Source organism: Heterocephalus glaber, unplaced genomic scaffold (assembly GCF_053883595.1).
Source record: "Heterocephalus glaber isolate CG9 unplaced genomic scaffold, H.glaber_assembly_v1.0 deba00001465, whole genome shotgun sequence".
NCBI classification, from domain to species: domain Eukaryota; kingdom Metazoa; phylum Chordata; class Mammalia; order Rodentia; family Bathyergidae; genus Heterocephalus; species Heterocephalus glaber.
The window spans coordinates 5645501-5671071 of record NW_028258312.1 but is presented as its reverse complement, the minus strand read 5'-3'; the positions used below and the strand labels follow the sequence as shown (position 1 = coordinate 5671071).

General features: G+C 34.7%; 1 protein-coding gene across 1 annotated transcript in view; it reads left to right on the top strand.

Annotated features, from left to right (window-relative positions):
- The window catches only part of Man2a1 (mannosidase alpha class 2A member 1), a 170146-nt gene that overhangs the window by 105021 nt on the left and 39554 nt on the right, over positions 1-25571 (top strand). Inside the window, exons 13-16 of the mRNA XM_004841766.4 lie at positions 18982-19147; positions 21489-21707; positions 22386-22508; positions 25133-25247. Coding sequence (XP_004841823.2) covers positions 18982-19147; positions 21489-21707; positions 22386-22508; positions 25133-25247 — 623 coding nt within the window. The remainder of the gene's footprint in view (positions 1-18981; positions 19148-21488; positions 21708-22385; positions 22509-25132; positions 25248-25571) is intronic.

The following is a 25571-nucleotide window of genomic DNA, read 5'->3' as shown; positions in this document are numbered from 1 at the left end:
TGTATTACTTTGGGAAAAAAATTATAAAACTACTCTAATCATCTTTTCTCTTTTACTTGCAGCTTGTATCTAAATGCACATTCGTCCTTTCCATGACACTTCATAAACATAGCTTAAGTTTGTCCTCTTCTCTTTACCTTCAAAGCCACTAAGGTTGCTGCCTTTTCTCCCCTGGGAGATGGCAACAGCCCTGTGACTGATATCCCTGACTCATAGATTGTTGAATGATTAAGTAAGATTCTGTAGTTGAACTTTGTAGTATAGGACCAGCACTTAATACTCATTCAAATAGTAATGATGTTGTAATTCCTTAGTTCAAATCTCATCATTTTTCTGTTGTTCTGAATATTAATTGTAGATATAAACTGTTTAGCATAGCTAATGCATCTGCATTTTAATCTGTCTAGAATTTTCTGTCACCCTCACCTGTCCTACATGCTTTAGGCCCTTAGTGACTATGAATTCCCCGACATGACATGATGTTCTGTGACATGTAGACCCTGATGCTTAGAAATAAAACAATTTCTGCCAACCTCAAACAAACATATAAATGTGCAGACACACAAACCATTTGCCTGATTAATTCTTGATTATATTTTAATACTCAGCTCAGATGTTACATCTTCTGGAAACTTTTGCTAAGATCGGGCTGTTTATCCACAGTTGTCCCACTCACCACATGTGTGAGGTATGATTGAAATTTACAGTGAATGTTTGAGTGTTAAAAATTTATTACAGTAAAAGACATATTGCCATTAATCCCCCTCAAAACACTCTCCCCTCACTTAAAACACACTTATCCCATCATTCTTGCCACTTTCTGAAGTGGTTCTAGAAGCCTTCTTTTGTGTTTTTGCAAGACCCAGTGAAAGATGCAATGTATACTGCTGCCAAGTGCCATCCAACTGAAAGGCAGGCTCATACAGACATTACAGTGTGTCCTCGTGCACCTTATTCCCTGGATCTAGCACCGTGCAAGTGTTTTGACTCTTTCTCAAAGTCAAAATGACCCTGTAAGGTAAATGTTTTGAATTGATTTAGAACATCAAGGGAGCCATCACAGCACAACTAAAGACACTCCTGAAAAATGACTTTCACATCTCCTTCAGAAAGTGGTAAGAGTAGCTCAGTGGCACTGTGCCTCCCTAGCAAGTGTGAGGTGCTGAGTTTGATTTCCGGTACGAAAAACAAAGGAAGCAAGGGAGGGAGAGAAAGAAAAGAACAATAGGATAAGTGTATTCAAAGCAGGAGAGGAGTGTTTAAGGGGATTAATGGTCATGTGCCTTTTGCTGTAATTGAAAAACTTTAAATATTCACCATATTTTTTATTGCGTCTTGTGTAATGTTCATCTGAAGAGATCTGCTATCAACCTTGTAAAGGTGTGGAATGGTCATGCTCATTATTCTGACATGGCACCTAGCAGTCTTTGAGGCAAGTAGCCTAGTGGTATGTACTAGGAGAATTTGAACTAAGATTGCACTGCAGGGGATCCATCCAGCAGAAATAATCAGATACAGAGGATAGAACTATCTCAGCTGTATTTAGCATGTGAACAAATCTTAAAAGGCTTACATCTTTATCAGTAAAAGGTGGATCAGATATTCTGCATTTTAAAAATTTTATATAAAGTTTAAAAATAGAAAAAAATGCCTATATTAGCCCTTTTTTGTACTAAAGAGATCAGAGGATTGATGATTTGGAGGCTTTAGCTTAAGGTTTTCTTAAATCTGTCTTAAAGTTACATGGAAAAAAATCAAGATAACTTTTTGAATTAAATTGTGACTAAGTCAATGAAACATGGAAGAAGTGCTTAGTACATAGGAAGTGTTTACTAAGTTAATAAATAAAAATATGAGGGCCGGGGATTTAGCTCAGTGGTTTCGCCGCCTGATGCGCAAGCACAAGGACCTGAGTTCAATACCCAGTACCAAAAAAAAAAAAAAGAAAACAAACAAACAAAAAAATAAAAATATGAGAGAAGAGGGTGGAAATTATGAGAAAAAACTTATGTGTTTTATTTGATAGGATGATTAGGCAGAGTTTGCCTACAGTGATGAATCCTTGTGAGAATATTTTTTAAAATTTAGAATCACCTTAGATTCAGTGTATCTTCCTTTAAGATAAGTTTCTTATGAGCAAGTTCCTTGGTCAACAGTTGAGAGCTTGTAACATGTTCTGTGGTGGGGGTATTGACTCAAGCCCCTTTCGCCTTATACCTCTGACACTCTTAGCCTGCAGTTATTCTTGTGGACTCACTATGGTTCCTGCTTTTCTTACTTTGCATCTGTGTTTCATCCAGCAAGGGGGATGAGCAAAGGATGAGTCTTCCATTGGATTGGGGACATAAGAACTTTCTGAGTTTCCACTTATTAGAATTATAGTTACATTTTATTAGCCAGACTTATGTCACATGGCTACTCCTAGCATGAAAAATCAGATTTTTACTCATTTCCTTTTTGAGCAAGGACTATAACCAACTTGAATGAAATTGGATTTCAAAGAGTAATGGTTGTTGGTTAGGCAATCAGCAGTATCTATGAATTAGACTTCTTAACTAGATCAGAGAACATCTGTTACAGGTCTGTGTGCTAGAAATATCTTTAAAACTTGATTTTATGAATTAGAAAAATCATGTCATTTATAATTTTTAAACAAATTTTGCCTTTATTTCAAAACTAAAACATAATTAGATACTAAAAGTTAAGAATTGATAAAAATACAGTGGACCCTCAAGTTACAACCAGCCTGACATACAAACAACTTGGGTGATTAGGTTAATGGAAGATTCATCTGCCTCTTGTTATCTATGCTATGTACCTAAGTAAACATCCAAATCTCAGCTATATTGACTTACAGTTAACTTGAGTTACAGCCAGTCCTCGGGAATGGATCGAATTCATAAGTCAAGGGTCCACTATATAAAGTACAAGCTTGTAAAATAAGGACAAGTACATTCTCTTGGAATTTTTGGTATTCAGATATTAAGAAAATAGAGTATTCTTAAATACTCATTCTTAGTAAATTGTGTAGGACTATGTTAAAATATAATCACATATTCCTTGGTTCATGTAGTCATTCATTCAATGACAGGTTTTATTTTGCACTCCTGTCCTGTATAGCATTATGCTGGGATATGTTGAGTTTTCTTGACCCTCTCATTTCTTTTTTTTGGGGGGGGTGGTACTGGGGATCAAACTCGGGTCCCTGCGCTTGGGCAGCAGGCAGTGAAACCACTGAGCTAAATCACCGGCCCCAACCCTCTCATTTCTTGATTCTTCTTTCTCTAATGGTGTCTTAGAACCTTCTATGTAGTCTACCCCTGAGAACCAGTCTGAAATGCCTTACCTGAAATCTTAAGGGATAGATATATTTGTGAACTCATTTTTTTTTTAAGTTTAGGAAAATAATACATATATGTGGCATAATGCTGTAAAAGTCTGCTTAAAAATTTCTGAATATTCAAACCAAATGAGGTAAACAGAGATTCTATACAGCTTTGTGTCTGTTCAATTTAGGTTTTGCCAACAAATAAATTTATGAAAAATTTTTGATTTTTCAGTACTTTTTGGACTTTATAGGTTAGAGATCATAGATCTGGAGAGTAATGGTTTGGGGAAAATGTGTAATTCCTTAAAGTACTTACTAAGATTCCTAAACAAGACACACAGTACACCAGAAACCTCCTTGACTTCTGAATGACACTATTGTACCTTTGATCTGAGCGGGTACCCAACTTTCTCCTATATTCTCATTCCTTTAAAAAGTTTGCTGAAAAGCGTTTGACAATGAGGAAATCATTGCTGATTAATCAGTGCTAACTCTTCACCTCTTTGCATCACATCCCTGAGCACAAAGGCATTCAGGGATCAACTTTAAACTTTCTGAAAATCTTTTCCATGATTCTACCTGTCATAAGAAGCTTCTCACTTGTATTCTAAGGTTCCTTGTAAGAATTCTTTGTTTGGTTTGGTTTTCTTTTTAACTTTTTATTCCATTCTTGTATCTCCTGAAATACTTTTTACAATTCTTCCATCAGACAGTTAAGGTTATGACAGGTGGCCTTGAAGTAATATAATTGGGTATTTAAGTACATTTTTGCTGTCATTTAAAAGCCTGAAAAAATTGTCCATGAGCTATGGCCAGCCTCATGCATTGATTTTAAAGTGATGTACAGTTTGGGGTTTGCCTCATTAGTGCTTCCAAGGCATGGTAATATCATCAACCTCATTTGCAGTTTTAAAAGCATCTTCCTTTCTAAGGTCTTAGTGTTAGTATGCTGTGATTTTGTTCTTAGGTACAAAATTATTTTAGACTTTTTTTGTGGATATAATTAAACAGATTGCATTTAAAATGCATTTAAAATTTAAGTTTTATTTCTTCAAAAGCACTGGCAAAGTAGTGAAGTGTTCACATAACACCTGCTAAATTGCCTGGTTAGTATATGCTTTAATTGCCCTTTTATTGTTAATATTTTAAATCAGACTTTCTTAGCCAGTTGTTTGGCTCTAGTTTATTGTCAGATTATTATACAATGAAGTAAATTTTTACATAGTGTATCTTAGTTGTGTAGTTTGTATAGTGATATTAAAGTGATTTTACTTTGAACTTGGAGCATCTTGTAATTACTCCAGCAGTGACCATAATCAATCAGTTTCTCTCTCTCTCTCTCAATTGTGATGAGCTAGTTTGATGTCTTAAATATGAAAGCAAAATTACCGTGAGGGCTACTACCTGTAATGCAGGAAGGATTATAATAATTCATAGTTAAGATATTTAGAAATAACTTCATAGAAACTAAGAAAAACTTTGAGAAGGAGTTGAGGTAATGTCAAAGAATAGCATTAATTTCAGTGTGTCTGCCAGATTTTGTAAATTTTGAACTATTCTGTTTTTATTGTAGTACCAGGTTTTTTTTCACCCATTAGCTGAAGTTATATAATGCACTGTGAAAGTGTTAAAATAAATTAAATATCTGGAGTATGAGTCATTTTACTTACTTTTAATTGGAATGGATGGGATTATTGATGATGCTATGAGAGAGATTCATTAGTGTTTTTTCCAGTTTATTTCCCATCCAATTTCTACCTTCCTTGGGACTACTTTTTCTAGTGTCCATCATGTCTTCTGAAATTGCTAACGTAAAACTAATTGAAAGCAGTTCAGACCATAGACTAAAGTGATGTGGCATATTTCAAAGTCTTCCACTCTTCTGAACCAGATTTTTTTTCCTTCTAAATGCAGATTAATAAAGCGTGCACTACAAGAGGAACAAGGAAAAGAATTTTAGTGAAGGTATCCTGATCCTGAAAAAGTCAGGGAGGGCTTCAAGCCCATCTTGGACTTCAGAGCACTTCACAACTTTGTGGTAAAAGAAAAATTTTAAATAGAGTCTTTGGACTTACTTTTTTTATCCTTATTTGGAGAGTAGCTTTATTCAATTTTATTTTTTTTAGGCAAGAAAATTATATGTGAAATTGGGCTACTTTTCAAAGGAAGATATACCTGAGTTTCAGATTTGTTGTAGGTACTTAATATATACTCAAAGTATATAGGTAGTTGGTTGGTTTGTGTGTTTTTCTTTATCCCTTGTGACACCATGCTTGTGTTCACTGTGAGTGATGTTTTCTCTAGTGTTTTGTATCTTCAAATGGTTCATTGGATTGTATAAAAGTGAATCTTTCCTGGGACCAGTATTGTTTCTAAAAATCTTTTGTAAAGGGAAAGTGGTTGAAATTTTGTTGTTTTCATATTTTTACTACTTATATGATGGCTCACTAAATTGAAGAGCTGTAGTACCAATAAAAAGTTGTTGTTTTCTCCTCTATTCACCTGGAACCTTGCACAAGATAGATTTCATTTGTCAACAGAGATACACAAATTGAATGTGAATGTATTTGGCATTTCTGTCTTTAACAACAAAACAATTTTACTTCACTGTGTTAACTTGTAAGGTCTTTTTTATTGGTGAAAATCATTCTGTTTATGTACTATATGTTCTTCCAAAGTTACAGCACTTTATTCACTGGAGAAATGAAATTTTCTTCCTGTAGATGAAAATTACATTTTGATTGAACATCATTCCTTATGCAGTCACCCATAAATATAATGTCTTTCACTGTCTTTTCAGAAAATGGCTGCAGATGTGATTTCTGAATTGACAAGCAAATAGGACATCTTAATGTTTTAGGTAAAACAGATGGTATTTTTGTTTTAGGCAAAACTCAGAGTGAAAGCGACTTAATTGGCGATGAGACTCCTGGGGTCAGTCACATTATGTACAATTTTCTGTTTCTTTTTATTGCTTTACTATCAAAAATTTTAGAATATTTACACAGGAATATTTATCCTTTTAATTGACTTATTTTTTCTGTTATACAGTGGCTATAGTTATAAGATCTTTCAGTCCATTCTTGTTTATAGATGGTGTAAGATTACATGTTTCTTCTACATTGGTCACATTTTATGGTTTTAGAAATGCTTTTTACCTTGTGGAGAAACCCTGAAATTTATAGCTGTACTTTAGAGGATTAACACTTTAATTTATAGTAGTGGGTTGCATTTGTTATTACATATTGTCATGATATTTATGATACTAACTCTTCTATTTCTGTGCTGTTGAGCTTTGGGCAGACCTCACTGGTACCCAGCAGTTGCACAGCATTATGGAGGGAGCCTTGCCCAGAGAATTAGGGGACTGATTCTAGTCCTATGACTTCCTATTTTTGGAATTTCAGTTTCATTTGCTATGTGTCTTAGGAGAGGTAGAGGTTGAGATTGATGATCTCAAAGAAAAGAAAAAAAGAGACAAATAGATGATCTCCGTTGTCATATCCAGTTGATATCTGTTTCTCTTCCATGAAGTATATTTAAAGCATTCATGTGAATAAATACCAGAAAAAGAAGTTTTGGGTAGAAAACTCAACTTTGAAGAATAACCTAGTAGGTCCAAGAACTGGTACATAGGGTACCGCACCTGTCTTCCAGAATATCACCATGATCGCAAACTGAAGAACTATATTATGTGGCAGATTTTCTCTTAACCACATTTACAAAGAGTAAGAATTTACTGAGAGACGTGCTTATGTTGTTGCCCCAGGCAGCCGGAGAACAGGAGTAGTCTAATCTTACCACTTCAGAGAAATCCCTTTTATCCCAGGTTCGCCACTGCGGGTGGGGAGTATCTTTAGTGAGTGAAAGCTCTGTGCCAGGATATGTAGAGAGCAAGCAGTCTGATGAGGCTGTGTTTAGAGAGGTAAGGGAGAGTGATGGGATTCTCAGTGCTCCAGATGGTGCACTGTGCTTCAAACACATGCACCTGGGTAGCCTTCCCCACTGCAGGAGGGCAGTAGGCCACCTCCCTGACCTCTTTCCTCAGGTATTTCACTTGTTTCCTTCTCATGTCACGTGGCCTCCTGTATCCCTATAAAATCCCTTATTGGGTTTGTTGATCCCATCTAGATAACCCAAGCTAATCTCCTATCCCACGATCTTTAATTTAATTTCATCTGGGCGGTCCTTTCTGGCACATAAGGTAACATTTGTAGGTTCTAGAGATTAAGGTCTGGAAGACTTGGAGGCCATTATGCTACCTACCATGTCTAGAAACCTAACTTTTATATTTCCAGTGGAAAAATGGATTCTGAGTTGCAGGTTAATTTAGCAGCGTCAGGGTCAATCTATGTGGATGTTTCCAAGGCATATCCAGACTGACAGTAGACTTCAAGAAGTCTAAACCCAGATCTATCACCTTCATCCGGGAACCTCTCCCCGTCATTCATCCTTTAGGTATTCAGTCTTGGTTAATGGCACCACCACATCTGTCCTATCCTAACTGCAAATGAGTTGCAGTTCCTTTTATGATCCAGGAAGGCTTCTCCAACTGAGGTCTTTACCTTTCCTACTTGGGCTACTGAAGCTATCTACTTGATCTTTCCGCTTCAAGTCTTCACTCCTTAAATGTTTCCTTCACCTAGCAACTAGAAGTAGGTAATAAAAATGAAAATGTAACCATTTTTAGCCCTTGCAGGTACTCTTCATCACTGCTATATAAGTCTTTAGCTCCTTGCAATAACATAAAAACAACACATTCTTCACTGGGCTTGGGGATTTATCTTTCTTTTTAGCATCAGATATTGGCATTTTGGAGGTCTGCTTTGACGTATAGATCCTAATGTCACTGGATAGTCTCTCTGTCCTTAAACATATTGTCTTTATTCTTATAGTCACTCTGCCTCGAGTGGATTTTCCTCTCCCTGACTGTCTCTTCCCAGTGCCCTCCCCTTAAAAATCTGCTTGTTATTTTTCTGATTATTTTTAAAATACATACTTTTTGTGGAATGACTTACAAGAGGCATAAAAAGGAGGTGCAGAATATTTACTAATCTGTAATCTAGAAGTATCAATTAACATTTTCATGTTTTTTCATTTAGATGTTTTTCTACATTTTTTTTTTTTGGTACCAGGTACGGGTACCAGAGATGGAACTTGGGTCCTTGCACTTGCAGGATAGGCGGCGAAACCACTGAGCTAAATCCCCGGCCCTGTTTTTCTGCATTTTTATACTTCACTGCTCATTTTTGTGTATATAATCCAAAATATTTTATATTTAATAAGTATAACATATTTTAGCATTTAAAAATTTCTTCATAAGTCCTTTATGGCTATTAGTATTCCAACCTATAGATGTACTTTTATTATTAACATGTTCCCTTAATTATGTTGGTTAAGTAATAAATACAGTGTTTTGGATAGTTTTGAAAAAATTTAGATTTTTAGATATGAAATATTTCTAGAATATTTTTATTTGTATTTCTGTGTATCACCTTAAATTTCAAAAAATAAAAACTATTGGATTAAAAGACAGACACAATTTTTAAGTTTTATTTTTTTCAAATTTTTATTTTTATGATGACACAATTATAAATGTTAGATATAAGAAATTTGGAAAATCTGAAAAATAATGAGTTACAATGCCACCTCCTAAAAATAGCTATTGCTAAAATTTTGATAAATTTTCTTCCTTCCTTTGTCTTTTCTTGACTTTGAGATTGAGTTTTGTTACTACATTTCTTTGATCCTAACTGGTAGGTTATAGATGATTTTACTATTCTTTTAATGTTTGTCCTAGAGAATTTGGATGACCATGTAGTATAATTAAAATTATTGCTTTTGTGTTTTGTAGTTGATAATTCATGTAAATTTTCTTATACATTTTAGCCTCCGTTTATGCTCTTCATTTTTTTCCCCCATATTTCAAGCAGAAATTATTTTTCTGCCTGAGGGACTTAGTACTTTATTTTCTACAAGTCTTCTTTTAACCAATATTCTGTTTTTGTTTGTCTAATACCATTTTTCAAGTTAAAAAAATTAAATACAAAAATGGCTACTTATGGATTTCTAGGTTGGCAGTTTTATTTTAAAAAACACTATGTTTTTCTATTATCTCTGGCTTTCTTCATTTCTGATATGTCAGTGGATAACGCTGTTTTTGGTCTTTTGACACTTTTTATCTTATTTTTAGTGGCTGCTTCTAAGATTTTGCTTTTTTGGGAGTTTGAGGGGACTGAATATGGTGCATCCTGGTATATTTTCGTTTGGGGCTCAAAAAATTTTTTTGTGGATTGATTACTTTCATTAGTTTTGAAAGATTCTTAGATGCTCACATGTTTGTATTGCCTCATTTTCTTTCTTCAGTAAACACACATCTTATTTCAAGTATTGAACCTTTTCACTGAGTTGCCCATGTCTCTAAGGTTCTTTTCATGGCCATTCTTTTTTGTCTCTTTTCAATTTGCATATTTTGTATTAACTTCTTCTGTCAAATGTACTCATGTTAAGCACATCTGCAGTTGTTAATTTCAAATATCCTCTTGAAAATTTTACTTGATTATTTCTTAATGTGTTCATTTCTGTGGTGTAATTTTTTTTTACCTTTTCATCTATATTATTCATGTTTTCTTCTTTCCTTGGGCATACTAATTGCTATGTTAAAGTCTGATCAGCTAACTTAAGCATCTGGGTTATGTGTAATTCTGGTTCTTTTGTCCTTTTTTTTCCTTGGTGTTCATCTATATGGCTCTGTCTTTTGGATGCCTCATAATTTTGTATTGAGTGTTAGACATTGTGTATAAAACTTACAGAGGTCCAGAAAATACTTTCCTTCTAGAATGTATTACTCTACCAAGGACTATGTTGACCTGAACTGATTTGCTTACTGTCTTGTTCATCTGGCTAAGTTTTAACTAAGAGCCTCCTGTACTCTGGAGCCCTATTCTGTGGTGAGCTCTAAAGTTGAGACAGCTCTGCTTTGCCTTTCAGAAGCTTTTTGTTTAGATTTTAAGCTTCTCTTTCTATGTAGCCCCAACATTTCTAGATGTCCTAATGAGAAAAAACAACTGTGTATCTGAAACCTCCGGAGTCCTCACCAGATAGTCTTGTGTCCTCTTGGCACTCCAGTAATGTCCTTCAGGCTTTGTACTGGGCTTTGCGTGAAGCTCTCAGCCCTCCCAGCTGAGAATTGGCTGCCTGCCGCAAGGTGAAGATTACTACACAAGGCTACTCACTTCCTTGAAGTTCTTTGCTCAGCCCTTCTCATTTACTCTCAAACGAATACTATCTGCTCTCTGACTCTAGTAGTTGCCTAGTAACAGTGCTCTTCTGTCAGCAACTACTCCATTGCTTCTGAAATATAAGCATTTTATTTTTCAACTTCAATTTGAGTGTTAAAAAATGCTTATTTTCTTTTGAGTGTTTATACATCTAATGATTTGTAAAAGCTTTCTATCAGTATCCCTTCTTTCATGTTTTAAATTTTTATCTTTTAATCCAATTTTTTAAGACAGAAAAGGTTTTATCCTTGTGTTCCCAAATATATCAGCCTTTTATTTTGTTGACCTTTTCTGTATTATGGCTAATAAGACCTTTTGTACCACAAAGGATATATTTGTTATTTCTACTAATTTTGTATCGTTTTTTAAGTCGTTAAATTTTTTAATTTATCTAGAATCAATGATGGAACATTTATTTAATGTTGGCATTGCATAAAATTCATGAATTAATTTGGAAAGAGTTGTGTTTTTTCCATTATGTTAGTTTTCTCACCTAGAAAAATAATTGTCACCATTTATTCATTTTTATATTCCACAGTCAAGTTTTCTCATTTTCTGTATGTATATTCTACTCATGTGTTATAAAATTAATTTATAAATAATTAATTGGTTAGCCTGGTGGGGACTGAACTCAGAGCTTTCCCAATGAACTACATCCCCAGCCTTTTTATTTTTTCTTTTGAGACAGAGCCTTGCTAAATTGCTAAGGTTTCCAGCCTGCAGCTTGTATTCCTCCTGCCTCAGCCTTCTAGAGTAGCAGGATTATAGGTGTGCACGACCACACTCAGCTCCCTGTTGATTTTAATCATCCTCACTGCTCCCTTTTTGTATGTGCATGCTGCATGGCATACCTACTTTAGTCTGACTGCCTATCCTGTTTATATTGAACGTAACAGTTTGTTTCTGCCTCTGTCCACTCCTACTCTGAAGATAATTTTGCAACAGAGACTATGTATTCATATCCTTAAGTGTATAGCCACACATACCAGGGGGTATCCTTCCCTCCTTTCTTCTTTGTCATGGGCCACGTTGTTACTTTGCATATGTATGTATATTCTCTGTGCTGGTATCTGCCCTTATCCCCGACCCTGGCTGCTAATATCATGTTATCAGAACTCTTAGTTCAAGAGATCTCTTTATCACTGTGTAATTTTGCTAATTTACTTAGATTTGTAAGCACTTTATTCAAAATAAGGATTTGTAACAGTGCAGTGGCCTGGATTCATTGACTTACTTATTCCTCCATCTGCTGTGATGATATACCAGTGTCTTTGGTCATAAAACCATGAGAAGGATCTAAGAAGAGAAAAGAAAGAAATGGATTGTTATTGAGAGTCTGCTGTGTGCCTAATCTAAGCTGGGTGATCTTGTAAGCTCTTTCTCACTTAAGTGTAACAATAATTTCTCTTCTGATTGTACAGTGTGGATACTAAGTCTCGGGAAAGTGAATTAACTTGGCCAAACCCTCTCACTTCTAAGTGGCATAGTGGGGATTTGACCGTGACTGTGTCTTACTGCAGTCAGGTGTCACACAGTTTTGAAGACCTAATAGATCTCAAAGACTTCGTTTGTGTTTAATAACTTAATTTCCTGATAAATAATGCAGTAAACATTATGTTCTAAATCTAGAAAATAGGGTAAAAAATAGCAAAATGTCTTCAAATCTAGAAATCCCATGTCTTTTTTTCTTTTGCATAGCTTTATTCCGTTAAGTTTATTGTTACATTTTAGGTATACATTATGATCACATTCATCATTGGGAATTTGTACCTGTACATGATATACCTAGGTTCTTGTTTTTTCCCCATTCCCTTGCCTTCCCTTCCACCCCTCCACCACTCCCCATTTACTAAAACTTTGTTGTCGTTTTTTCCTTCTCTTCTCAATATATCCCCCCCCCCCCTTTTTGGTACAGGAATTGAACTCGGGATCTTGTGCTTGCTAGGCAGGCAGTGGAACCACTGAGCTAAATCCCCAGCCCTTTTCCTTCCCTTCTTTCTCCATCCCTCCTTAGTTCCCCCTCCCTTTTCAACCTTTTCTTCCTATTTTACATTATCTATTATACGTTTTGGTCCTCATCTACTTTTGCATAAAGAACTTAAAAAAAATCACACCCCCCACATTTAAAGACCTAATCCAAAAATGGGCATCTGAAATGAATAGACATTTCTCAGGTGAAGAAGTAGAAGCAGCAAATAAACATATGAAAAAATGTTCAATATCACTGGTCACTCAAGAGATGCAGATGACAGCAACACTCTAATTTCATCTCACTCTAGAAAAAATGGCTGCTATCAAGAAATCAAACAATAACAAATCCTGGCAGGACTGTGCGGAGAAAGGAACCCTTCTCCACTGTTGGTGGGAGTGTGGACTGGTTCAACCACTGTGGAAATCAGTATGGAGATACCTCAAAAAACTAGGATTAGAGGTCCCATTTGACCCAGCTATTCCCTGCTGGTATCTTCCCAAAAGATGTAAAAGCATCATACCACAGTGGTATATGTGCACCCATGTTTATAGAAGTATATTTTGTAATAGCTAAGTCTTAGAAACAGCTCAAAAGCCCATCAACTGGTGACTGGATAAAGAAGTTGTGTGTGTGTGTGTGTGTGTGTGTGTGTGTTTTAATAAAATGGAGTACTCCTCAGCCATAAAGAATGATAAACTAGAGACATTTATAGCTAAATGGATGCACATTGAGGCCATACTCTTAATGAAATAAATAGGGCACACATGTAAATACTGAATAGTTTTTCTGGTGTGAGAAACTCCAAGAAATCTCATGTCTTTCAACATAAATTTGTGCATTTCTGTATTCAGAATACTGAACTCTTCTTTAGATTGTTTCACTAGTAAGTTTAGAGAAGACCCATATATTCTTGATTGAAATGAATTTTTTTTGCTTAAATTCTTTTATTGGTACATTTTAGGTGTACAATACATTTGCATTTATCATTGGGTGCTTGCACCTGTACATGATGTATCTTGGTTCTTATTTTTTCCCCATTCCCCGTCCTATGTTCACCCCCTCCACCCTTCCCTATTTACAAAGACTTTGTTTCCATTTTTTCCTTTTCTCACAATTTTTCCTTTCCCTTCTTTCCTTTCACCATCCCCTCCCACTTCCCCTACCCCTTTGGACCTTTTCTTCCTATATCACATTATCAGTTATTCATTTTAATCATTTTAACCCTTATTTACACTTTCAGTTTCTCACACCAGAGAAACTATTCGGTATTTACACATGTGTGTCCAATTTATTTCACTTAAGAGTATGGCCTCAATAGGCATCCATTTAGCTATAAATGTCTCTAGTTTCTCTTTCTTTATGGCTGAGAAGTACTCTGTTTTATATAAAAAAAAAACCCACATCTTCTTTATTCATTTTCCAGTTGATGGGCACTTGGGCTGCTTCCAAGCTTTAGGTATTACAAACTGTGCTGCTATAAACATGGGTGCACATATATCGCTGTGGTATGATTCTTTTAATTCTTTTGGGAAGATACCTAGCAGGGGAATAGCTGGGTCAAATGGGACCTCTAATCCTAGTGAAATGAATTTTTAATATGTTGTTATTGATTCAGTATCAAAGTTCTGGTCTGCTTTGGTCTTAACTTTCCCTTTGACCTTGGATCTGTCATTTCCTCTATCTTTACAGAGGGATTAATTAGCTATTTTGCATCTTTGAGGAATCAAAATAAGAAAAAAATAAAAATCCTCTAACAAAACTCTAAAACCTCATATTAGTAGATATGATTTATAAATGGTAAATTCTCCCAGTGGGATTTTTCTGCATTATTTATTCATCATTCATTTATTGAACATTATTCTGTACCCAGGTACTGTGGTAGGGACATGAAGTTATAATTATTTTTAATACAACCTTCGGCTGCTTGCTTAATTGGTTTTAAATGCATTTATGGAGGATGTGAAAACATTTTTTACTTTTATTTTTCTTATGCAGTTATAAAAATAGTATTTAAAAATATTTTCCTCAGTTATTGTTTTTGCTTACCTAATACATGAGGTCATAAGAGAAACTCTTTTGTATGTGTAGCAAGATTTTTTTTCTATTCCATTATTCCCATTTATAAGTTTTCTTTCACAAATGTAATGTACTTGCACTGTAAATAGGTTTTGGTTTATCCTGAGCTTCCTGAGGGGAGAGGCTCTGTGGGAATCTTTGGTATATCTGAGAAGCAAGTTCTTCACATGTGAATTTGGAACCAAGGAATCTCTACAGGAAACCTGGCTGCCAAAAAGACTTACATACTTGGTTGTGTGTGCTGTGGTTAAGAAGATAGTTCCAGAGTTAAGACTGAGTTCTGAGCCCTGTTATAGTGTTTTTAGCTGAGTGGGTCAAGGTCAGTTGCCTTCTGGGAGGGATGAAAAGCTATGCCTCATAGGTTGCTGATACACAGTCCTGAGGACTGGTTAGACATATAGGAAGCACCCTGGATAATCTCAGGTTCCCGCCAATCAAGGAGTGTATTCCTTCCACTCCATTCTTTATCCACTATTGTGGTGTAACTATTGTTCACATTCTGGTGGGCACTGATTAGATCTACCTCAATGAGAGAACTCAGGTATTACTTCTGCAAAAGGAGTGAAGGAATTCTAAACATATACATTCTCTGTAGAATCTTTAAAGTCAGAACCACACTTAGCAGTGGAATTCTGGTTTTACCATAAATTAATTCCCAGTTTGATATGAAGATACTGATGTCTAAATTTCTCTCTATCCCTTTCCCCGCCAAAGTACAATATATCATCTTTTGACTTATAATTTAATTGGCAGGTAAGTTTATGAGGGCTTTTTTCATAGATAAGAGTTCTTTGTACAAATAAAATTGAAATAATTAGCCATAGCATGAAGTTATTGGGGTCCAGTGTCAGTGATGAAAACTAGGAGACTAGACATGACTTAGTGACTGATAATAGCCAAGAAGCTAATGCTGATGTAGAGGAAATTGAAGAAAAACAACAGTAACAACAACAAACCTCTGAGCTTCCTAAATAGTTGTTTCCTAGGTAATGGAGAAATTAGCCCTCCTCATTTTCAGGATATCATTAGTATTCTTTTCTTTTGTTAGTATAGATCAGTATTGTTAATTTTTAGTAGGTAAGTGATATCATGATATCTTTTTAATACTTGTTGGTTTCATTCACAACTGAAAGTCTTAAAAATCATGTTTGGGAATATTGACAGTATAACAGATGTTTGACTACTAAACATAGTAATGACAATAAAATTCATTTAATTTGTGATATGCACTTATTTGTAAGGGAAATATAATTTATGATTGTGTCTCTGTATTCTACTTAGAATGTACACAGGAGTTTCTGTGTCAGATAAGTTTGTACTGTGATGTACTTGAAGAACATGCTGTGAATCTCTGTTTATATTAAAAATTATTTTCTTTTTTTCTTTTTTGGTACCGGGGATCGAACTCGGGTCCTTGCACTGTGGGCAGGCGGCAGAACCACTGAGCTAAATCTGCGGTCCTAAAAATTATTTTCTTAGTGCAGCATTAAACTCATTATATATTCTGCAGATGTAGTTTTTGAATAGATTCTTGGCATGATAATTACATAATCATTTAGTACAGTAGAAACATCATTATGGTCAAATACTAATGAGGTACTAAAAAGAAACAAAATAGAACCTAGTGCACAGCTTAGTATAAAATGATTTAATATGCTACAAAACCAAATGTCTGCTTAAAACTATTATGTACTTTAAGTGTGAATCAGTTTTTAAATTTTCTATGGGAAGCAGTTAGTATTCTGGATACTTATTACCTAATTTATTGCTTGGGTACACTTTACATTTTACCTTGGCCTCGTGACTGGCAGTGTGTAGTGGTGCATTCAACACTGTTCTAGTAGGTGGTCTAGGCTCTATTTGCCCCAGGTGCCCAAGTATACAGAGCTAGGAAATTGACCTGACTTCAGGCCACAGTTGTCCAAAGTTCTTCACATACTAGGTTTTTAAATCACTCATTTGGGGGTTTCTGGTGTAAACCACTTTGATGCAGAGAATGAATGGCTATGGCCTATTTTTCTTCTGTAGCGTAGATATATGGTGTGCTCCCCTGGGTAACACTGACAGTAGTAAGTCTCCAGTGGTTGTGGTGCTGCAGGTGTGTTTTGGGTGGGAGATCAGTCAGGTGAAATGTGAACTTTGGCAGTGATCAGTGGAAGGTGCAGATAGGTTGACAAGTCCATCGCATGAACATAGCTCTCCAGGCGACAGCACGCTCACTCACTCTGCTTGACAGTTGCTTCTGTGGATAAATAGGAATTTCAGCTTGTGGTAGGAGGTTTCAGTGCTCTTCCTAAATACTTTTGTATTTACTAGGTGGCTTCCTTCATCTGTTTTTCTCTTTTATGCGTATTGAATCTCAGTGAACGCAAGTGATGCAAGTTAGGTCTTGTCCCGATTCATAGGCATTTAAGACCTAATAGGATTAGGACATTCTAATGGTTGTGTTATCTCCTTTGATACCTCAGAATCTTGTTTATTTATTTATTTTTTTGAGACAAGGTCTTGCTGTGTAGTTCAGGCTGACCATGAACTCACTATGTAGCCCAGGCTGTCCTCAAACTCATGGCAATTCTCCTGCCTCAGCCTCCTGAGTGCTGGGATTACAGGCATGCTCCACCATGCCTGGCAGAATATTGTTTAAACCAAAATGTTTCTCCTAATAAGCACTTTATAAGGAAAATATTTCATAGGTTTTGTTCTGTCCTCTTTCTTTACCATAGGTTTCATTGCTTTACTTTGTCTTTTGCTTTGCTTTGGTTACTGTAGGTATTCATTTTATGTCATCATGGTTTATAATGAAATTGAAAGCACCACGTTGTAGGGAAACATGTAGTGAGCCTTCTAATTTATTTAACAGATGTTAGCTTGCTTCTGTGTTCTATAGCTAGTGTATATTAGAGGGAGAAGTGGTTATTATTGACTAATCAGAGCTAGTCTGCTTCTGAAGTTACAGATTTATTTAGGAAAACAAAATATTTCAGCTTATGGAAATATGTCCTAGTGAATCAGTGAGTAAGGCTGTTAGTCAAACATTTCTTCGAAGCACTGTGATTTATTTGAAGATTATATGATGCAAATTGATTATGAAATAAAATCATAAATCATGCAAAGATTCAGATTCCATGCATTCTGTCACATTATTGTGTAGAACAGTTCTTCTCACAGGCCAGGCCATGAAATGGTGAGGATATGGCAGAGTTATGCTAGTGGGAAAATCAAGAATGTCAGTTGCTTCAACAGGGAGTTATTTGAACATCAGATTTAAGACAGGAGCATAGAAAAATTTATGAAGTCTTCATGTATTTCTTACAAATAACCCTTACGTTTAAGACCATTCTGTAAAAACTAAGTGTCTCACGAAGGGTGTCATAATGTATTGATACAAAATATTGGAAAAATTCTGCCAAAAATCTTAGTTCATTTTTTAATTCATTCTAATAAATATGTAGTTATAAATATTGTCTGAATTTATTTTAATGGTTTTAATTTCCTTTTTCTACCTAAGTCCCCATCAAATTGTTTTTTACCTATATATTATATAATTGGGCCCTCATTGGAATGGATTTATTTCAAGTGATCTTTTTTCCAGAAACAACTTTCTTGAGCAAGAAAAACCCCCTATATGTAAAATACGCATATGAATTATGAGATTCTGCCAATGTAACAATACAGTTTGCTGTGTTTTAGTGGTCTAAAACAAATATCTTATTTTAATTGGAATTAAATGTGGCTAAATTGCAAACAGACTGAATTTTTTATTTAGCAAAATTAAGAAGGGATCATGGCATTTATTACATTTTGCTGATTCTTTCCTGCAGATGACTAAAATCATATTTACTTAAGTCATTTTGTGAGATATGGAAAAGCTGTCTTACAAGGCTACGAACGTCTTCCATTTGTAAAACTTTTTTTTTCAAGTACTGTGGCTTGAACCCAGTACCTTTGCACTGAGCAACGTGCCTAACACTTTTATTTTTTATTGCATTTTGAGACAGGTTCCCACTAATTTGCTAAGTTGCCTGCAATGGAACTTGTGATCCTCCTGCCTCAGCTTCTTATGGTGTTGGGATTTCAGGCGTGTGCCACCACACCTGGATCTTTTATTCTGTTAGCAAGTGCTTTTTAATCCTTATTTCATCCTCTTTGTATTGTGTGCTATTTGTTTCAGTGAAATTGCCTGTTCTCTGAAAGTTCTACCAGAATATTCCTTTTAGTTCTTCTCCATGTATTAGCTGAATTGACTATCTGTAAACTGAAGTTTTAGAGTGTGAAAAAAATGAAAATATTTTGAGATTCCAGTAGTGACACAGCTGTTTTTGCAGGTACCTCATGGTCTATAATCCTTTAGAACAAGACCGGAACTCGGTGGTTTCAGTCTGTGTGAGTTCCCCCAAGGTGCATGTGCTTTCTGACTCCGGGAGACCTGTGGAGGTTCAAGTCAGTGCAGTTTGGAATGATGCAAGCACTATTTCAGGACAAGCCTATGAGGTATGTTATGGATTAGAACATAAAGAGACATTCTTTAAAAAAATATATAGCCACTATATAGCATTTGTATAATAGTGCCATGGTAAGTCTGTTGAGCTATCATTTTGCCATGTCAGTGATGGCGAACCTTTTAGAGATTTCAGTGATACAGAAGGAGCCCACTGTGGCACTGAGCCATAGAGCCTCCACCACTGGTATATGTAAAGTGGTTAAAATTGTAAATATGAGACTGTTTAATTGACCAGTTAAGTGACACTAGAGCTTGTGTTTCTTATAAAAATGTTACCATCATTGTTAGTAGGTATATTGCATATTATTAGTAGGTAACATGGTGTTGTATAGTGTGTATGTTGTATATCTTTTTAAGTATGTACATTGTTTAATGCAGTAATTATTACTCATGAAATTTTGAATATTTTGGCCTAAGTATTTAATGACAACTATGCATACGGTAGTCGAGATAAATATCATCCTTTTTAATTTTGAATAGTTTCAGCTTTTCATTGCAAGGGTGACATAACACATCATGGAAGAGTGGCTTCCTAAAATAATTAAGGTGCTTTTTTTTTTGAGATGTAATCACAGCAAATCTTGGTTCAAGTAATAGATTTTTATGTGTGTGAGGTTTTTTAAAAGTAAGCAATATTAATCTATACTACCGGAAAAGTTAAACATTTATAGTCTGAAGTGCAATTTAAACTGTACTTCTAAAGTCATGGAGTAGGAACTCTAAAAAGAGTTATTTCTGCTTGTCAAAAGCCATTGGTAGTTGCTATTAATGCATAATCGTATAGATACAGAGGAAAATGTTAACACCAGTTTTAGTCAGATTTTACAGGAAATATCCCATCTAAAAAGTGGAACAACTCCTGGAAGGAGGGTCATGTGTCATACACATCCACCTTCCGTGCCTTGTTCAGTGCCTGCTACACCTCAAGTGGGTGATGGCTGGTACAGACTGAACTAATGTGTTTAATATTTATGTAATCACATTCACCATTTTAGTATGCTGAAGTATCATATTACCAGATGATTTTTAATACCTAGAAACAATCATTGTTTACAATAAACTGTTACCTTTATAGAGAATTTCCTCTTTTGGGCATCTGCTTGGAACACTGTAGAGAATGGGTGAAAATCTGCCAGTTACTCTTTTTACAGGGGATTAATATCTAGAATATATAAGAACTCAAAAGCTTACAATCAGAAAACAAATAACCACTCAAAAAATGATCAAATGAACCAAATTGAGACTTCACCGAATAGAAGTAGTTAAAATGGCCAATAAATATATTAAAAAATGTTTGGTATCTTTAGCCACCAGGGAAATGTTGAGTTTCTCATTCCAATCAGAATAGCTGTCATTGAGAAGACAGAAAGCAACACATGCTGGCATGGATGCAGGACAAGGAACTCTTGCAGTGGTGGGAATATAAAATAGTAGAGCCACTATGGAGATCAGGATGGAGATAACTCAAAAAAACTGAAATATAGCTACCATTCAATCTGGCTATTGTATTTCTTGGTAGATTTCTGAAAGAATTAAAGTTGGCATACTGTAGAGATAACTGCATATTCATCTTTATCATGACAAATTTACAAGAGCTAAGCTGTAGAAGCAGCCTAGGTTCCCTGTTAGTAGATGAAAGAATGAAGTGTGAGATATAGATATAGATATATATATATAGATATATATATATGTATATATACAGTGGAATATTATTCAACCAAAAAGAAAAATGAAATAATGTCATTTACAGAAAAATAGATGGAACTGGAGATCATCATGTTAAGTGAAATAAGCCAGACTCAGAAAGTCAAATATTGCATGTTTTCTTTCATATGGAGAATCTAGAAAAAAATATAAAATAACTTTTAAAAATAAAGATGGCCTGAAAGTAAAAGACTTTTAGCGAAGAGGAAAGGGATTGGGGTAGGGGAAGAAAGGAGAAAGGAAATAATGGAGAGGAGGATGATCAAAAGATGTTACAGTATATGTATATTATGAACATGGCAAATGAAACCCACTATTCTTTTTAACTAATCTGAACTAATTTTAAAAAAAGAATACTGTAGAACAATTGAGAATGGTCATATAGTCTCACTTATGGGATAAAAACTCTAATGCCCTTGACAAACCTACCAACTTTAGTTGATTATTTTCCCTGTGAGATGTGGGTACCATACTCATAAGTTGCCAAAATGTTTATATGATGATTGTATTGTATTTTCTTTTTCAGAAAAATATGGTAACTTGTTATTTTCACCAAGAGTATAAATCATTTGTCTTTCAGGAAGTAACACTTCTTTAATAAATGATCTTCCTTATCTTCTATTAAAGATTTCTTTTCTAGCACATATACCACCACTAGGACTGAAAGTGTATAAGATTTTAGAATCAGACAATTCCAATTCACATTTGGCTGATTATGTCATGTATAATGGTAAAACGGAAGAGAGTGAAATTTTCAAGATAAAGAATATGATAAATGCCAAGGAAGCTATCACTCTGGAGAACTCCTTTATTATACTTCAGTTTGATCAATCTGGGCTTATGGAGGTATGTTCTGAGTAATTCTAAAATTCATCACTTTTACTGCATGTACGGATAACTGTGGAAAGGGAGAAAAGGTCTTCTCAACTAGAGCTGCATCAGATCTCTTGGGAGAAGGAACAGATGAGCAGCTGTGTGTACCTTCTTCAGGGCCATGTGGTGCTCACATGTACATGTGTGGTCTCTGGTGGTGCTGCTCTGTGGACTGTTACTGGGCCAGTAATAAGTAAGGAACCTGGAAAATGTTCAGGAATGTCTATGGAAACTTTGAAAGCACATTGATAGAAAAACATGCTTGCTTAATCTAATAATAAATTCAAAGCATATTTGGCATATCAGTTTAATTTTTATATTTTATTCTAATTTTTATTTTATTTTTATTGTACTTTTGAAAATATTAACCCAGGCACATTGGAAATAAATAAACTTGCTCTTTCTACAGAAAGTTTGGCCAATATATTTAGAACTCCTCATTTGTGTAGCTTTTTGTTCCTTGATGAAGTGTATTCTTTCGTTTTGTTACTGTTGTAAAGTTTTAAATTCTGAGGCTAAGTATTCATTTAAGGTCTTAAATTAGCATTTTTCAATATATTCTGTGTTTTTTTTTAAATTGACGTGTACATGGGATCAACCTCGTGGGGTTAACACTTCAATAGTGAGTTGCTTTAATTTTTTTATCTTTAGAAAATGATAACTAAAGAAGACGGTAAACACCATATAGTAAAAGTGCGATTTTCCTGGTATGGAACCACAAGTAGAAGAGACAAGAGTGGTGCTTACCTCTTCCTACCTGATGGTAATGCCCAGGTAAGTGTTGCTGATGAGATGACACGTGAAATAAATGCTTATTGAAAAAGTGTGAAGGCAAAAAAATAACAAGTATGTCTCATTGATTTATTCATTTATTTGTCTATTAGGGATAAATGTTTGACTACCATATTATATTTACCCTTACTGGTGCTTAGCAATTTGTACTTAAAAGTTAGAATAAAGTATCAGAGTTGGAATTCATGTGTGACACTACAATGAATGAATGCTGTGCCTGTAAAAAAGCCAGATTTGACTTGGAGTACTGTTGTGATGTTTTATATGCATACAACACAGCATAGGTACACATGCTAAATAGTTACCTCTGTGGGAAAAATAGATTGTCCAGTGGGCCATTTTCTCTTTAACAATTTAATAAAACAATTTTTCCCACCCTTGGCTATAAACATGGCATATGTAAATGCTGGCAAATTTGAAAAGTAGAAAATCATGAAGAAAACAATAAAATTTATCAAATGGTCTACAATCCCATGAGAAACACTACCAACATTTTGATGTATTATTTATTGTTTACACATATTCCTTCCCCCCCATTCTCAGTTCTTTCTTACTGCACATATGTATTTTATTTTTCATTTTTAACAGTGGTCACAATCTGATGGTATGTTTTCTAGAAACATAGTATGCACGGTTGTGCTCAGGAATTTTCTGATATTGCATATGTACTTTCAATATTTCACTGCTGTGACATTCTAATAAGCTTTGCCACATTCATTTTGTGCAATTCTGATTATTTTCTGAAAACAGCTTTTTAGAAGTCATTTTTTTTGCAGTATATGAAGCCTCTAAAGGGTTTTTGATACATACTGCTTATCTTTTCTTTAGCTAACAACTATATAAATATTAATTCCTACCAGTGTTTTCTTGAACAACTCTCTACCATTCCAAGAACTGAGAACCGTATTAAAAGCTTTGCCTATAAAAATAACTTAACAGAAACATATTTTCTGTTTCGATTTTGGGACTAGTGAAGTTGAACTTTGTTTCTACATTCACTTTTCATATTTATTTTGTGAGTTTTCTGTTTATATTTTTCATCATTTTTCTATTGGTGTGTCCTGTCAAACTTTAGTCTTTATATGGGGTAAAATTAAACCTTTTCCTTATATGTTGCACAATTTTTCCCTGAATGTGTCATTTAATTGGTTCATATTTTCTAGTACTTAGCAGTTATTGTGTAGTCAATTCTATACTTTTTTTCTTCAGAATTTCTTCATGGTTTTTATACCTTTGTAAGTTCTCTCTACTTCAGGACCTGTTAAATATTCTCATTAATATTTTGTTGCTGGGGAATTCAACTGAGAAAGTTATTTTTGTCTACAATTTAGGGAAGTCTGATAATCCGAATGAAGTGTTAGATGTTTAGGATTGTGTTGGTCACACTAAGGACTCCAGCACAAAGAGTTAGAGTCAGTAAATTACAGCTCTTAGTAGGCATTCTAGGATGGGCATTGGTTTTAAGTATAAGTAAGTTTTCTTACTTTCCAGTTTTTGTCACTGGACAGGTATTGTTTTGATTGACTTTATTATTTTTTTTTAAAACTCTAGTTGTGCTATGGAATATTATGCATGATAATAGTAATTATTTAAAATTATTTTATGTTTAAATATCTGTGACGTAAGAAGGACAAACAAAATTCTCATGTATTGACAAAGAGAAAATAAAATAATGTCAGGGAGAAAAGTGGTTGAATGTATTAAAAAAAGGTAGGAGCCCAGAAATCACCACCCCACATTCTCATCCCTCACCCCTCACTTTCTAGCTATGTGATACTTAGGTACAAGAAAGTTATCAATGTGGACTATTATGTATTTTATTAATTTCAAAATATTTTTCCAAAGAGGTTGGAATAAAATGAAGCAACTCTGAAATCTTATACTGCCTCAGTAGTTCACGTTGAAAGCCTAGCTTTTCACGCTGTTATGGAGCGTATCTAATACTTAAAATATAGTTCTTCATAAGTGCTTTAAGTTTACTCTCAGATCATATAAGTTATATGCTTCATTTCCACATTTTCATGGATTTAGATTCTAAATAATGAAAAGTAAACCAAAGGTTTCCAAGTAGGTTTTTTTCCCCAAGTCTGTGAATTTGCTTTATATTCGAGGAGTCATCTCGTGTAAAAAGACAGTGTTTTATGCTTTAGTAAATGGACTGATTAAACTGTTTCTGAATCCTGCTTATTTGTCTAGATAACTCCCCACCGCCGTACTTATAACCTATCCTGAACCCTGAACATTAGGGGCCCTTGGTTATAATAAATATTTGCCTGACAAAAATGACTCCTATAGAATGAATGTTATTTTCAATAAATAACTGTTTGTAGAATATAGTAAGGTTTGTTTTAGAGATTTTTATAGCTGGGAGGAATATTTGTTGGTCATCCATGCCAATCACATTGTAAGCAATTGAGTTTTTTAATAGCAAAAACCTTATATTCACTTTTTATCATGTGCATATTCTGATATGCTGTAAGCTTTAGTTTTCATTTGAAGTTGCAAAAATTAAATGATACATATTGCAATTTTGGATACTATGATAAATATGCCTTAGAAATATGCTTTAGCAAAAATATTTTTGCTAAAAGTCTTTTCCTCCACAGCTTTATGTTTATACAACACTGCCCCTTGTCAGAGTGACACATGGAAGGATTTATTCAGAAGTGACTTGCTTTTTTGAACATGTTACCCATAAAGTCCGACTGTACAACATACATGGTAAGAAAACAAACATAGTTGTGAAATATACTGGTTTCTGGGTCCTTGCTTTTCTTGTGCCATATTTTTTTTTTTGGTACCAGGAATCAAACTTAGGACCTTGCTTGCGAAGCAGGGTCAGCACCACTGAGCTAAATCCCCAGCCCCTCTTGTGCCATTTTTAGTAAATGAGTAATTAACTTTCTTATGAGTAATTTACTTTTAGAGTTGATTTAATCTTTTAAACTTGATTTCAAAATACGATACTTAATCTTATGATAATAAAAATGATAAAACATTTCACTCCTTAACATATATGTGTTCTTTCTTCTGGACATACTCTCC